Genomic DNA, 16,834 nt, shown 5'->3' with positions numbered 1-16,834 from the left:
TGTAGTTAGTTACCTGGTTTTTCAGAGTGAACTGTTTCTTTTCTAATATCCTATGCATGCAGGTGTTTTCGTCTCACCTCACTAAGCAGTGTGTATATTTTTGTTGGATTTTCTAAGGCTTTTGCAAATGGACATTTGTTTCTTTGTAAGTGGTCTGGACTTGTTTAATTTCCCTTTCATTAGACTTGATTTTTGTATTCTAAATAATGTGCTCTGCAAGGATAATAACAATGCCCAGGGATCAAAAAAGCACTTTGCAAATATGAAGGGCCAGACTCTGCCATCCTTTACTCCTCTTGATTTTGGCAAGACAAAGGACTCTGCAGTACAAAAGAGCAGCAGCCTGTATTTTGTAAACTTTGCAGTCCCTCTGTGCTGTTAAGAAAACACCTTGCTCCTAAGTTTTGTGTTGGTAAACTAAGGTAGAGGCAGCTTAAGCGATATATCCAGCAACTTGCAAGGGATTTAAGAAATTGCATCGCCCAAGTGAACAGCATGTGCGTGATTTATGGGGTAATGCCGTTGGCAAAAAGTAAAAATTGAGCAAAAATTAATGTATGTGAACATCAGCTGGTGACATGGGGGGAAAAAGCATGCTGTGGGTCTCGGTTTCTTCCCACACCACCAGCAAGCAATACTGTTTTACAGTGAGAATGAAAGGGTCTGGGCCTCTGAACTGTGAAGGTTCAGATGAGCCTGTGCAGTCCGAGCAATTTTCTTGGCACGCTGTATTTCCTTTTAAGCCCATGTATTAATTCCTTCCCACTGTGCTGCCACTGTTCCGTCGATGTCAGCGAATCATGAAGGTGCATGGGAACATGCTTGGCAGCCCGCGACAGTACCTGTCCCAAGAATGTTTTGCAGTAACTAAAGGAGATGATACACTAAAAGGAGGTAGCTCTTAATGCCATTTCGAGGAAACATCCAAAATGCCCTGCCCCTATTTCCATATAAGAGCAGAGAAGGCTCTGGCTGCAATAGATGTTAGAAAGTAAAAAGAACAACAATATTTTCCACACTAAATCTAAAGCTTTTCTTCACTGCTGGGGAAACCACTTTTTTTTTTTTTTTTTTTTTTTTTTCCTTTTTTTTTTACCTCCTGGTAGCAGAGAGGCATGACTTATCCCAGCAGCAGTGCCCAGTCTGGAGCAGGGATTTGCATGCTGGTGTTCCATATCCTGCCTTCTCTGCCGCCTCTGAGCCTCTGCAGGCAGTCTGAGTCTGCTGGACTCTGAATAAATGATTGGCAGAGGGGGAATTTAGAGGATGGGGGGCCCAGAGTCAAATCTTTGGTCTGAATCAGAAGTCTGTGTAGTTTGCAGTGGATTATCTGGGGGACCATGCTCCGTGCTGAAGGCGAGTGTGTTGTCTGTGTATCCATGCACTGGTTTATAATGCAGCGATACCTCTTACAGTTATGCCCTGAAGTGCTCTTAAGGTGAAGATTGCTTTCTTTAATAGGTGTATCTTAAGGTGAGGAAGGTTAAGGAGCTGAGCTGGATATGCAAATCATGCAAGGGCAGGTCTGAATCTGGCTGACTGCAGCAGATTGAGAATTAAGCCTTTGTACTTGGGTTGTCAGAGGTTAATGAGTGTCCCAGTCTGCCTGAAAATTAGGATCTTATGCACCTATGACTTTCATCTTCCCTCTTTATAAACTGTAGACAATTTTAATTATCATTACTGTGTCCATGCTTAGTTGTTGTTGCATTAGGCTGCATAAACACGGGACAAAAGGGCCCAGCTCTGCAGCCCGATTTATCAATTAGAAATGTCACCAGGTGGAAGGAGGAGGTGGATCCTGTGCTGGCCTCGCGGAGCTCGCTCGCTGCAGATCTGGTCTGCACAGCACCTTGCAAAAAGTGCTGATAAGCTGCTCAGAAGCAAAGTAAGCCACAATAAACATCTTGGTGGGTGGATAGAGCATTGCTGGCGTGACTCTGTCATTGTTGTACCCTCTTCCAGAGTGCGATGCTGCTCTGGGGAGCCTGTGAAAGAATCACACCTCTGTGAAGGCAGTAAGATGCACCAGCTCACAGGGGGAACATGGTTTTCTGAGTTTGATTTTAACGGCTCACGAGCCTTGTCTGTGCTAGCAAGTGGTATTTGATTTACCACTTTTACCACCAGTTTTAGCTCTACTAGTAACAACAAGGGTGAGAGCAGCAGTGTGGATAGCCATCTAATATAGCTTTCAGCATGCCTCCTTACGGTTCCTTGGCTTGGCTTGTTTGTCCAGTGTTTAAGATGAGAGTAGCAAGATCTCCCCCCCGCCCACCTTTGTGCAGGTAACTTTGTGCAGTAAGATACTCTCCTGTTGTCTGTTTCTTATACTCTAAAATCTGGGTGCATCTTGAATCTAGGGTCTGTATCAATGTCCTCAATGAAGCGGGTGCTGTGAAGGTGGCAGTCAGTGTGCCTTATGAAACTGAGGAAGCTGCTCTTGGGGTTCACAATTGTCAATTAGGCTTTATCCCTCGGGCAGATACTCAATACCTATTTCAGTTTCCTCTGGATCTTGTAGGCAATTCTTCACTCACTATTAACAACGCAGAGAAACGTAGAACTTTGTAATTGTAATTGAAATACAACATATTTCTAGGAACAACAATGAACAGTTTTTACTTCTCTGTTACGTAGCACTACAGATATGTATGTTTTTCCCTAGAAATACCTGGAAAATAAAGACTATTCCACAAATTACACTGGGACGTCATTATGAAAATATCTGCTTTGTTGTATTACACGAACTACAAACTATTGCATTGAGCTCGCCAGTGAGAGGTCTGTAAAAGTCTCATTTTAGGCTTGAAACAGGAAACGGCAGCAGGAAGCGAACTGAAAGGGCTGGAGCTCAGTGCTCTGTGTGCAAGCGAGGGGATAAAGTACTTGGTTTGAAATGCTGATGCATAAATAGCATTCATTTTCTTAATAAGGTTTAGCCACATGCAAGCATTCTGGATTTGAGTTCTTTTTAAAATTGTCTCTTCCTGATGAAAGATGGTAATCTGTAGCTGCTGTAAGCCAGGGGAACGCATGAATTTGGTAGTCAGTCCAGTACACAAAAGCAAAGTTTGTCTGAAGCAGTTTTAAGATCTAAACTGAGAGACACATAACTGAGGCCAGCTAAATAAAAATAGGTCAGAGGAAGCAACTAGCTCAGATTGTACAGATAGAAAATTTTGAAGTGCACGTATTCTTTTAATTTCGATCTGTAAGAGAGAGCTTGAAAAGCAGTCTTGTGGCTCTCAGGGATTTGGAATATGCTAAAGGTCAATGGTGTTAGTGTTTGGTTGCAGCCCAGATCTTACAGTGCAGTTAAAAAAAGAAAAGCTTTGGAATTCCCCCTTTTATTTGTTTTAATTGTCGTGTAATAATTTGCAAGTCAGATGTTGTTGGTTGCATTGTGTTTACTCCCATTTGTGTACTGGTTACTGCTGCTCTGCTCTGAGTGATAGAGGAGTTTCATGTTTCTCTGGCAGAAAAGTGCAAATGGTCTGTGCTTTTCCCTGCCAAACTCTTATGGTGGCCACATGGACATCATGAATCATCGCTAGGACAATGTGGGTGGTGGAGGAACAACCCAAACAGAAAGCGTACATCTTTGGAGTAGATCCACCATAAATGTTTCAATTCACTGTAAAGAGAGGAGGTGGTGCCCTCTGTGCCCCTTGAACTGATGCAGCTGTCAAGGCCTCTGAAGCGTGGACGCTCAAAGGCCATTTGACAAAAATATATCTTTTCAGCTCTAGATTCAAGCAATAGAGTTCTAGTTTCTTTTTCCCTTGAGTTTCTGCATGTCTGTCACCTTGGTAGTATTTTTGTGACAGTGGCTTCTTAGGACGCTAATAGCTAGAGCAGGTGAGCTTGAACGTAGTTGAATGTCTGCTGGTTTCGAGAGTTGGAATTTCAACTTTATAGAAAAATTATTTTTTATAGCAGAGTAAGTTGGACCCAATGATGCTATCAATCTTCCTGTACCTCTCCCTGCAAAAGCTAAAAGGAAATCACATCTCCCTAGAAAGGTTTTATATACAGAACTTATAGCTGGGGACAGTGATGATTTGTTAAATATATATTTAGATATAGTTAAAATGCACAATAGATTTAAAAATATAGAAAATTGAGAATTTATAGTTTCTTACATCACTCCCTTCTGGCCTGCAGCTGTAGAAAGAGTTCAGTACTTCTGGGTGTTTGGGCATGGGACTTGCTTATGAAAGGCAGCCAGAGAGTTCAGTGAAATGGGGTAAACCCCTTGTTAACGGGGTGTGGGAGTCCTCAGCAATCAAGCTATACAATGCCAGGCCACAATGGGAAGAGTTGGGGCAGCCTTGACAAGCAAGGAGTTAAAAGGGGGATACTTTACTTTGAGCTGAAGCTCCTGGTGAGGCTGAGTCCACAGTAAGTGTTCCCCCAGACCTGTGAATCCCAAAGGACATACTGGCTGACATTTTATAGTGGTAAAGCCACTCTTGCAAGTGCTCTTCTGTGCAGTAAATGCCTTTTACAGCCTATATGTGTTGTAATTGTATAAGTTGACATATATCTGCTCAAAATCAGCCAAATGACTTGAAACATTAAACAGTCTTCTATCCAGGACAATTCACTGTAGAAAACTGTGATGGGATGGCATTATAACATGTATCATGTGAAGAGAATGTGGCTTGTGTATTGGTTTTGATGATAGTGAGGAACCAGAGCTGAGCATCATGGCCCTTTGTGAGAGATGTGAAAGGAAATGATAAGGCTGTCTACAGCAATGTTCCCCTTTTCAGCTGTGTCAAGTCTGAAATGTCTCACCATGCCCCAAACAGGGAACTAAATGCCTGTTAGTAGTCTGACAGTTTCATGAATGATCAAAAAACTCCCGGGGAATACAAAAAAATAGCAAACTATTTTCAACAATTATCTCTTTGAACTTAATGATGCAAAATTAATGATGCAATTTTCTCAGGCAAATTAAAGATAAAAAAGGCACCAAATTTTTTTTTTTAAACTTACATTTTTTTCCCCAGATCCATCCAAAAGGAATGTTTGCTATTTGACCCCAGCAAACAACTTAAATATTTAATGCCAGATCCAAGCTCCAGTTCTCTCACTGAATTTCTAAATTAATGAATTGGAATAGGGGGTTTAAGTTATGGAGAATTGAGAGGAATGGGACATATCTTAGAACTAGAATAATATTTCAGTCACAGACACCATCCACTGCTAAACATGTATTACAATGTAGGTTTTCAAGGCATCTTAACCTGAGACACAAGCCCAGCATCTGGGTAAAATAACCTAAACTATTATTTGTTTGTTTTTTTTTTTTTTTTTATGGGAAAGGCTAAGGAAAAAAGCACAAATATCTCAGAGTAGTTATAGAGTTAGCAAAACTGAGAGTGATACTGTAATCTTAAATGGTTAAATTTGTTTGCAACATGTGAGGTTTTACGGAAAGTATAAGAAGTAAATTTGCTATTTTGCTATTTCTTGGTACTTTAGAAAGAGTGCTTTCTCTGTTCCACGCAGTCAGTGGCTGGAGTCCAGCAATTAAAGTTGGATGTGTATCTTCTCCCCTCTAAACCTGCAGAGTGATGGGGTGAACTGGGGGAATAAATTACAGATGTCTCTGTTAGAAGCCCCACCTGGTTTTTGCATTAGCTACAGGTGGTGACCTTCCAGGTTCATCTCCCCTCCTCACGCCGTGCAGTGCACCAAAGTAAGGGGGCAGGACAGTGGGGCGCAGGGCCTGCTTGGTAGTTCTCTCTGCAAAAAGATGTCAGGACTGAGGAAGATCAGGGAGGTTGGGTTTCTTTTTGGGTCTCTGTTTTGTTTGTTCTTTCTAAGCAAAAGAGGAAGCTGTCTCAGCAAATCCGACCATTTGTGAACACTGAAGGATACTAAGTATTAATCAGGAGGATTAGAGGCAACTTTTTTGCTGTGCAAATTAGAAAGTTCCAGGGTAAATGGGATACCTTCTGCTTTTCCTTGCTATTATAGCTGCTGAAAATCCAGCAAACATTTCTGCCCGCAGGTTTACCCCCTGGGTGAAATGTACTGCTAGCCCCAGGTGTTCTTATACTCCCACGGGGCAATTGTCAGACATTAAACTGGGGATCCCAGAAAAACACTGCAAAACAGGAAAAAATCTAAGGATCACACACAAAAAAATGCAAAAGAGTGTGGCTGCAGAAACGGAGTTGCCATAGCTGTTAGAGACTCAGTGAGACAGGGTGGAATCCAGTGTTTTGGAAGGTTTCCCCGTATGACACAAGATTTTGGAATTTTACAGCTGGTAAATCCTTATTAACACAGGCAGCCACTACTGGCCTGGATTCCCTGGCTCGCTGCTTACTATGGGGGCGCCTGGTGGAAGTATGCCTGGTCCTGATTATTCAGCTTTGAATCTTAATTGTTTAAAGAGAATATTAAAAAAATAATAATTCTTGGAATAAACAAAAGGCAGAGAGATGAGCTCCCATCACCTGTTGACAGAAAATTGATCATGTAGAAAGCTGGCATGGGGAGTGGAATTCCCTATTCTCCCACTTAGTCATCGCATCCTGGTGTGACTCATTTTATTACATGGAGGTTCCCAGTGGTTTTATTTTGAGAGGAGCTTTTGTTTAGTAATTTATACACACACACACACAAACACACGTATAATCTTGAAAAACAACAAATCTATTTTGATGAATTGGCATAAGTAGTTATTTGGAAGAGCTCTGGAATGACAGACTGCCCCTGCTGCTTCACTACTCAACTACTGTATTTATGTTTTATTTTAGCATGAACTGAATTCCTCAACAATAGATGGAGAGAAATCTCCTCTAGACTGGTTCTCACTGTGCAAAATGTCAGATTTGGGGCTGGGCTGGGTGGCGGATGACTAATCCTTTGGCCTTTTACCTCCCAGACCTTGACTTGTATCTTTGGCCTTGGTGACTCAAACTTATTTTCTCAGTGAAATGAAGGCACTGGCCTCAGCTCATCATAAACAGAGCTTCATTAACTGCAGAGGGCAGTTAAAGTCGTCCTTCAGAAAGGAGGAGAAATCCATGGAAATCAAGCTCAGTGAAAAATTCAGTATCTCTACTTTTTTGTGTTTTAGATTCATTCAAGCTCTGTTTGCTCTAGAGTTCGAAAACTATTCTGAAGTAAAAGCTGAGGAGACAACTGCTTAGGGCTAGATGCTGAACAACCTTGTGTTGACATGAAGTAGAATAACTTCCCAGCTGAAATCCGAACTGGTCCCTGAAAAGAGTAGCAGAGACTTTGTGTGAATATTCCCCTGCCCATAAGGTTGCCGCATCCCAGAAGTGGTGTCTGTTCTGCTGGAAAGCATTCATTGTTGTTTGCTTCGCTCTTGGGGTGGCTCTAAAAAACCTTGACTGTTTTCCAGAGATGCCAGTCATCTGCTGATAAAAGCTGACAGAGATAATCATTGTGCTTTTTTGGAAGACCTTCCAAAAAACACAGTGAATAGGGACAATTCATTGCAAGCCTAGAGGGAACTCTGCAGAAATGTCTAGTGGGGGCCGCTGTCCCACTAGCTACCAGGCTCAGTTTCTTTGGGGACCTAGTATGGTTTTCTGCCTGGGAAAAAGGTAACAGGTTGTTCATTAATTTGTGTAATGCTTGACTGAAAAGCAATGTACATTTTCAAGCACAAAATCACATGCAGGCACAGAATCACATACAGAATCGGCACAATAGTATACTTAGTCTTCAGCTGGAGAGAACTGCAAAGAAAATTTCCTGAACCTCTCAGTCCATCAGTCATGCTTGTTCAAATAAAGCAGTAAGTTTGTTTCTCTGCTAGTTACTGACCCCAAAGTCATGAGTAAGGGATCGTGAATAATGTGTAAAGGCTGTAACTGGTTCAGAAAACCTTTAATTGGCTAATTAAAAAAAGCCCTATAAGGGGCTGCAGAGAATCACCCAAAATGTTCCTAATGCAGACTGACGTTTTGATTTTACCCAAAGTTTGAAGCAAGACTTTCGGTATGATCACAGTTTGAGTTAGAGTGGGTAGAATTACTTTCTTCCAACAACTCATTCATTCCTCCAAAGAGTGCTGACACAATCAGATCTCTCATCAGGGTTTAACGCTAAGTCTCATAGCCCTGAAGCAGCACAAAAATCTTTATTTCCTGAACATTTCACTGACCTGTGGTGTTAAAGACTTGCCAACTAAGACAAACCATTAAATGAGCAGGGAACCACAACAGTAAAAATATTGCATGAAGCAGCCATGGCTGGTAAGACCTCAGGGTCTAAATCAAAAAATATTTTATCATCTTTAGTGGAACTATGACTCTTTTCAGAGGTGTGGATTGAATTCCCCATTGTGGAGGCAGAATTTGAGACACACCACATGCGTGGACCTGGCACCAAGCTCCTTTGTGATCCACGCACGTACTGGGACATCCTTGCAGTGCTCTGGCTGGCGTGTGTCGCTGCTGGGACAGTCCAGTGCTGGCTGCGATTTGCAGAGCACACACTCTCTGCATCTGTGCACTCATGCTCTTAAAATACTTCAGCAAAAATTATGCTGTTGCTTTTATGCATTTTTCTTAACTTTCCACTGTCGAAGTGAGTTTAATTATATGCAATAAACAGCTATCTGTACTTGTAGACTTCAGATTAAGTTATTCATCTAGCTGAGGCTTAATCTTCTCAGTTTGCAAGCACGGAGGGGACCAGTCATTTGTCCTGTTTGTGACACAACAGAATTACAGGATAATTAAGGCCAGAAGGGACCTTGGGAGGTTGTTGAGCCCAACCTCCTGCTCAAAGCAAAATGCATCCGCAGTGTTTAGGCACCACCTGGGTCACAGCACTGGCACTGGAGAAAAGGGCCTGCTTCAGAGTACCCAGGTCATTACGTATGTTTTATATTGGGGACTATGCTCTACCATCATATCAGCATTGCAATTTTTAGCACATCCTTACAATAAAAATCCCATTTTTGCTGATGACTCTCTTTAAAGATCCACTTTAATTTCCCCATCAAAAATATATCATTTATGCACATTTTAAAGCTGATTGATGTGTTGACGTTTTGGTGGAAATGTTCTCTGTTCAAAATTTCCTCGAACTGTCCTGCAGATGGGCCTTGGACTTTTCAATTTATTCCTCCCGCTCTCTGTTAACTCTCTGAGTGTGCATAATCAAAAGATTTGTTTTAATTACCAGCAAAAAGGATAGGTTAAAGTAGAGAGATTTCTGAATGTGGTTGTATTTTTCATTTTTCTCACAGCCTCCCTCATCCTTCTGCCAAAAGCTTGCTGTAATGTGTGTATCCAGAAGGGTTAAAGGAAAAGCAAATATTGATTGTCTCAAACTAAAGTTTGTACATTCACAACTGTAAAAGCAAAGCAGTGAGACAGATGGAGCCGCATCGTGATATTTAAGCATAAAGGTCAGAGAGTGCGCTGCAGAGTGGTTATATTCAACAGGGCTTTGGTGCTTAAAGAGCAGGGATTGCCACTGCTGACAGATTTGTTAGAAACCTGTTTAGCTGCCACGAGCATGAATGTATCCAAACAGAAGCATCTATCATCATTAGAATGATAACCCCAAAATACATTTATTTCTTGTTTGGCTGGGTTTATTCTCGTTCTTGCTCTTAATCCCCACAGACTTTGGACTCAGCCTTAACATCATTTGATTTTTATGGTTGGCTTCATTAGCTTTTAGTGCAATTTCAGTGGCTCGGTTACTAAATCAAATCCACTGTGATTGTGGTTGCATATGCTTCACAGGCCTCTTGAATATGGCAGATGACTTGGAGGCCTGTTTCTCCTTTATTTTATGCATTTTGGACCAACAAATCCTTTTAATTTCTACCTTCTTTGTGAAGTTAGTGCTGTTGTATCTGTGCAGACTGTTTGAATTTAGCAGTACAGAAACAAAGATGAAAACATTCTGTCTGGAGTAAAACCAGCATCAAATATTCCTGCTTGGCTGTCCTTGTTGTCAGGGCATCTTCATATTGCATTGCTTAGACAGTTCCTGATGTGTGTCTCTATCAGAGTTCTTATTTTATGACATATTTTATTTTTTCCTTTTCCCTCCTTTTTTCCTCAGAGAACTATAAAAATTTCTTTTTTGGGGGGAGATACGGGGAGGTTCCTTAACACATACTATGATAGTTTCTTTTTGCTAAGATCACCTAGAAGAGGAATTAAATATTTACTGCTGTGTCGTCAGACAATGCATTTAGTATTTGCTGGATTAAACGCCCGGTATGTGCTGGCTTCTCCCTTCCCTGAGATGTTTACTATTTGAACCATGGTGAAGTGTGAGCTGCTTCAATAGGGTTATAGATTTAACCTGCAAGAGTCCAGAGCAGTGGCCAAAGTGAATGGTTATTGTTAAATAATGGAGTATTTTCCATTCCCTTGCACAGTGGTCCTTTGGGATGTGAGGGCTAAACAGAAAATCGGGCGAGACCCTTGCCGGCTCTAATTACACAGCTTGCTTAGGCCGCCTCCGCTCCGGCAGCCCGTCACTAATCCACACGTTAGTGTAGAAAAGACAACTGACTCACTGTGAGGGAATCTGAAACACTTAGAAAAAAGTCAGAATTATTTAGCATTTTCTCCTTGCACCTGAGTGCTGTGGCAGTACGCGAGGTGTTGGAGGCCTGGGCTCGCTCTCCCCCTGCGAGGCTCTTCCTCACAGGTAGCCAAGGATGGAGCCAATGTTCTAGCTGCTCCTCGGTTCCCTCCACTTTTCCAGGGGGAAGGACTGGGGGTGAGGAGGCGCAGCCCACGCTGCATGCCCCCTCCTGCCCCACCACAAGCCAGGCACCCTGTCGAAACACCCTGGGGAGCCAGCCCATCCTGAGGGAAGAAGGGGCAAGCTGTTGGTGATGGACACAGGGAAAACCCTTCTCTCCCTTGTGTATGTTTAGGGTCCAAAACATAGCAGAGGTGCCTCAGGTCTAGGGTCCTGATGAGCAGAGGTCCTGCCTGCTGCAGCGGACCCCTGGCCTGCAAGGAAATGGAGGTGGGACAGGCAGGGCCTTCCCTGGGGCTGCGGCCTGGCCATGGGGAGCAGCTTGAGTCGTTCTCTGGGAGAGGCTGCCCGGAGAGCCCAGCACATCTGTCAGCTCATTGTCTGCGCGGAGCGGAGAACAAAGGAAAACAACAGAAAAAATGCAAAATGTGTTTTAAAATACTCTTTCATTTCCCTTTTCGCCAGAAGCAGAAGTGCTTAAATAACAGAGGACAAAAGCAGCTCTTGCAGAATTTCCAAGAATTGGGAAAAATAAAGAGTCCTGTGAGAAGGACTGTTTTTAGGAGACTTCCACCCCTGTCCTGCCAGACCTGGGTGTGCAGTCTGGGGAACCCCTGCAGAAACACGCCCGGGAGCAGCCTCCCCCTCTCCAAAGCAAACACCAGCCTTGCGGCTGCAGTATTTCAAGTCACGTCAATTTGTTTGGATACGTGTCCCCTATTCATTTTAAAATCAGGCTTTCAGAAAGGTATGAGGCAATTTTTTTTCCCATCAGTATTTTTCTTCTGCAAATTGCTTGGCTAAAAGGCTCAGCAGAATATAAAAATCAAAGGGGTAAAGATTAAAATCTAAAAAAAAAAAAAAAAAGTAATAAGGAAAGCATTGCTAAAAGATGTTTCTGGGAAGTGTAGGCGACAGTAGATTTAAGAAATATTTGTAGCCAGATGAAGCACCCAGTCTCTGTACAAATGTCCTGTCACTACTGATGTACTCTTATAGCATGGGGGTTACTTTGATGGTGTTCCATACAAGGGGATCAAATTTTATTTTCCTCTATAAATACAATTTTGTGTAACAGAATGGAGACAAGCTGTGTGGATGTAATTAAGAGCAGAAAAACTTCCAGTGGTTCAGAGGTAGAGGCTGTCACACATGCAATGAGGTGCTTTTACACTGAGTACGGTGAATATTTGGTGCTTTATATAGTGACTTTAGGATAGCTGGTGGCACTCCGTCATGGCCCACAGTGGTGGCACTGTCGGAGGTGTTTGGCTTGTTCCTCAATGTGAGGCGATGTATTGCTAGATACCATGTGCTGAGGGTTCGTATTGCACATAAAAGAAACAAGTATAAATAGTAAGAAGGCATGCAAAACACAAATCAACCACCCTATATAGCTGGTTTCCCAGTTACAGTAAGAATCTGTCCCTGTTGAACTACTACTAGAAAAATGTACCTTCCCGTGAGAATTCAGAGCATCTGCCAGTTACACTGTGCAGCACCTCTAAAAGTCAGTCCTGAAGTGGCTCCGTTTGCTTGCTTCCATCTCCATGCACCCCAAATGAGATCTGGTCCTTCCTCCACCTTCTTGCCCATTCCACCACTTACCATGCCATGTGGTCTTAGCTTAAAATAGCAGAAAGTTTGCTGAGCTGTTGACCGCATGTGACCGTTAATGAGTTATCTGACCTTCTGGTGCCCTCCGTCAGTCAAGCTGGCTGAAATCAAGTCTGGTAAAAAGCAGATGTTGCACCTGTACTAAATATTTCATTCCTCAGTTCGGCTAATTTCTACATAAATATTTAATTTTAATATGTATGTAAGCTTTTTCCTGGCGAGAGAAGTGTTCTATGGTGTATTTAAATTAAATGCTGTTGCTTTTGGTTAGGACTGGGAAGGTGCTTGAAATTAAGTCCATTCTGAGAGCTTTTGCTAACTTGATGCCCTTAATTTGACTCCTTTCTTTAAGTCAAGCTTTATGATTAAAAAAAAATACAGTGAGTTTAATATTGTGATATTGTTCTAGATGGGCAGCAGATCTGGGAAATGGAGGCAACAGTGGACAAAGATAAGAGCCAGCCTGTAAGTATGCGAAACATTGGATGTGTTCTCCCTAGGCTTCTCAGACAGCAAGTTGTATTCAATGGGTAGTTTTGAAAGAGCATCTCAAAAGCAGAAAGAGCAGCTATCTTACTGCTGTGATGAACAAATGTCAAATGCTTCAGCAGTAAATGTGTTGCAAAAATAAACTAGTCATTTAGCAGAAACCCACAGCAAATTCAGTAACTGCTAGATCTTGTGTTTTTTGCAGAAGACTATTGTATCAGCCCAGTCCTCTGCAGGATGCTGGCTGTCCTGACTTCCTTTTGCCTGTATGGAAGTCTTGGGTGCTCTGTACTATGCAGGACAGGATTTGCACTATAGTATTTAAAATGGACATTGATCTTTCAAGGGAATGAGCCTCTTTGTTCACTTTGCTTAATGGGACCTTACTGTAGTAGTTCAGTGCATTTCGGAGCTAGCGCTTACATTGCCATGGGCCATGCCTGCCCTTGCAGAAGAAAACGGAACACTTGCTGTTAATTTCCGTGGAGGCAGGATCTGGCTGTGTGTAAGTAAAAAGCCTATAGAATAATTGCATTTATTCTAACAAAAAGAGAGAATTCTGCAATACATACTTGTTTATCAAGCACAGTGTGATTAACAGTGCTGACACGTTCATCACCATTCTGTGTGTTTTATTTGTAGCTGAGACTTCTCTCACCAAGTTCAGGACAACATCAAGTGCAAGAGAAGATGCAGTACATAGAAACCAGCTTCCTAGTACCAAAAATCTTCTAGTCTTTCACCATCTACCCTTTTTTCCTTTCTTCTTCTCGTGCCCTTCTTTATAGGGATGAACAGGATGGTTTCTCTTCCTTTATGCCTGGACATGTAACAGGGGAGATGCATGCAGAGATCTCCCATCAGCCTCAGATACTAATTCTATATTGTCACCTTTCGTTGTTTCAGAGCATGCTTTTTGTAGAAATACCAGAGTACCGTAACAAGCACATTCGCACAGCTGTGAAGGTGAATTTCTATGTCATCAATGGGAAAAGAAAAAGAAGCCAACCCCAGCATTTTACCTATCACCCAGGTAATTCTCAAGGACAGAGCAAGTTGTTGCCTAGTTCTCATGAGCAAGATTTTATTTTCTGCTATGTTGTTTTCTTGCCATTATTTGAGGATCTAAATTTTACTAACTTAATTCAGCTGAGTGCAACTAAGCACTCAGCGACTTTTTGGTTTAAAGGATGTATGTGATTTATGATCAGGAATTTCCATAAATATAAGGGGACAATTATCTTGGCAATGGGCTGATGCTGTCCCATTCACTTGATGGAAGTTTGCCAACAGCCTCAGTGGGAGCAGACTCAGTCTGTGACATGATGTGACCCTGTGAAAACCATGAGCATTGCCTTCCCCAACTGACATGTATGGCAGTAGGATAACATCAAATCTGGGAAAGTAACAAGGGCTTAGTATGGAAGAAGACATGCAATATATATTCAGAATGAGGCTGGTTGAGAAAAATATGAATGCTTTTCTGATGTTCTTCCTCTTGGGAATTGGTGAGCCATGTCACAATAAATGCAATAGGATTACTAATGAGATTCCCAGAATTCCCCAGCTTTGGCTGGGAGAAAAATATTGTGAGAAAATCAGAGTATTGTGTTTGTGGAAACCAGAAAGCATACAATAACAGTACCAGATTTTATGCAAGCTTCAAAATGATGTCTTAATTTGACTAGTTTCTAAGGATGGGCAAACATTCGTTCTGATTCTTATTTTGATCTCCTCCAGCCAGAAAATCTCTGGTCCTCTCCTTGAATTTATGTAGGGTATCACCAATGTGGAGGTTTTTTATCGTGGCTAAATTGTTCTGCTACGGAGTAGTTTTGAGAAGTACAACACTCTCTCAATACCATCCCTAAAATAGACCAGAGAACAGTTCGTTACACTTCCAAAAAATAATCCTGTTGCATGACCATTATATAGCTTCCATTGTATGTTATTTCTGTACTGAATTTTGGGGAAGTTTTGACAAAAAATAAAACATTAGAAATGTGGTAATTTTTATATATTTGAAATGTTTGACAGAAAAACGAGGAGTTGTGTCATAGGATTTTATTTATTCAGTCTTCCTTTGCGATAGAAGTACTATACGAAACACCTACCTATGGCTTCTTATTTTGCTTCTGTTCCAGAATGGCCCTTAAATGAATTGAAATATGAGCTAAAGTATTTAATTTTTCAAGTTTTAGAAATTTGCGGTTGAATAGATAGTTAAAGATTTTCAAGAACACCTTAGTACAGAGTGCTTTCAAGAGAGTCTCTGCCGTGATTGCATATATGTGATTTATTAAACTCAATGCCTGTGAGATATGAGCTTGCCCATGCAAATCTTGTAAATGGCTTGAATCTCTTATTACTTCAAGGAAAACCTCTCTATTTCTCACCAGCTTGTTACGAATAACGTCCTTTGCATGCTTTATTCTAGTACCATCAATCAAAACAGAGCCCATTGATGACTATGATCCAGCCTTAATCTGCAATACAGTACACAGTGGTCTGGGAACAGTAACACAGCCTTACTATTCACAGCATACAATGGTCACCGAATCCCCTTCCTGTCTTGTGGCCACTATGGCTCCTTGCCAGCAGTTGCGCTCAGGCCTTTCTTCTCCTGATTCTCGATACCATCAACAGAATCCAGCCGCTGTAATATACCAAAGAAGCAAGAGCCTTAGCCCAAGCCAACTGAGCTACCAGCAATCCAATTTGATGGCTACACCAGTTGCTATTGCAGATGCCCATAGGTCGGTGCTGGTGCACGCTGGTTCTCCAGGCCAAACTTCAGCAGTGCTCCACCACTCTCCAGGCAACCAGCAGTCTTCTCCAGTGATTCACTATTCTCCAACTAACCAGCAGCTGAGGTGTGGAAGTCACCAAGAATTTCAGCACATCATGTGCTGTGAAAATTTTACGTCCAATGTTGCAAGATCCAGCCAGCCGCAAGTCAGTCAAGCACAAAGGCTAAGTCCAAGTTCATATCCTACCGTGATTCAGCAGCAAACAGCCTCAGGCCAGCGAGCAGCAAAAAATGGACCACCAGTTAGCGACCAGAAAGAAGTGTTACCAGCTGGAGTCACTATTAAACAGGAACAGAATCTGGACCAAGCGTATCTGGACGACGGTAAGCACCGCTCTTCTCTTCTATGTGTTGGTTTGTTGGAGGGAGGGGGGGAAGTTTAGGACTTGTAAATCCCACCTGTTCCTCAGCACAAAACCAGCGTGGCCTCCTTTTGATGGCTGTGGATATTTGCTGTTTGCTTATGCTGCATTTTGGTCTTTCATCAACTGCATTTTTGGTAGATGGCAATGCACTTTGGCAACCAAGCAAAAAACATAGTATTCTGCAGAAACCCTCTGTCTTGCTTCGTGCCATGGAGTGAGCTGTCAGGTTTCAAGCTGTTGCCATTTTGTTTCCATTTGCCAAAGGTTAGTTTGGAACGGAGAATCTGAAACAAAATGCACTTTTTGATTATTTTTTTTTATTATTCATATCAGGGCAAAGTCCACTTTGTAAAATGCTTTTGTACATTTTGTACCAAAAAAAAAAAAAAAAAAAAAGCTCATTGAACAGTCTATCAAGGCCTGTAATGAATGGGGTAGTGCTGCAGGCAAAACTATTGCAGATGTTCTAGATGAACAGTAGGACATTGATAAGTAAAACAATGCTGTTCCTTTGTTGTGAGCCCAGCAGATTTAGCCTTTAGGAATGAACATAAGTTAGAGTAAAGCTTTCTTTGAACATATCCTGCTTATTCTTAGGTAGGCAGCTATTGAAAAGCTGGTTGATTGGTTCTTTTGTTAAAGTATGTTCCTTGCAAGAGGAAATCAATGCAAAGTTAATAGTGCAGCTGGACGCTGCAATCATAAAGGCCAGTAGCAAACTCAACATTGATTTTAGTGGGAGCAGAGTGAGGTTGCTGGATATATTGCTGCAAATATAGAGTGTTGGTACGTATGAAGTACAGGCCTGATTTTCACT

General features: G+C 41.9%; 1 protein-coding gene across 1 annotated transcript in view; it reads left to right on the top strand.

Moving 5' to 3' along the window:
- The window catches only part of NFATC2 (nuclear factor of activated T cells 2), an 86,969-nt gene that overhangs the window by 41,495 nt on the left and 28,640 nt on the right, over positions 1–16,834 (top strand). The window contains exons 7-9 of the mRNA XM_086760565.1: positions 12,764–12,819; positions 13,750–13,876; positions 15,281–15,976. Coding sequence (XP_086616691.1) covers positions 12,764–12,819; positions 13,750–13,876; positions 15,281–15,976 — 879 coding nt within the window. The remainder of the gene's footprint in view (positions 1–12,763; positions 12,820–13,749; positions 13,877–15,280; positions 15,977–16,834) is intronic.

The sequence above is a fragment of the Chlamydotis macqueenii genome, chromosome 16 (assembly GCF_036417535.1).
Source record: "Chlamydotis macqueenii isolate bChlMac1 chromosome 16, bChlMac1.mat, whole genome shotgun sequence".
Lineage (NCBI taxonomy): Eukaryota > Metazoa > Chordata > Aves > Otidiformes > Otididae > Chlamydotis > Chlamydotis macqueenii.
The sequence above is the reverse complement of the archived record's forward strand: the minus strand, read 5'-3'. Positions and strand labels throughout refer to the sequence as shown.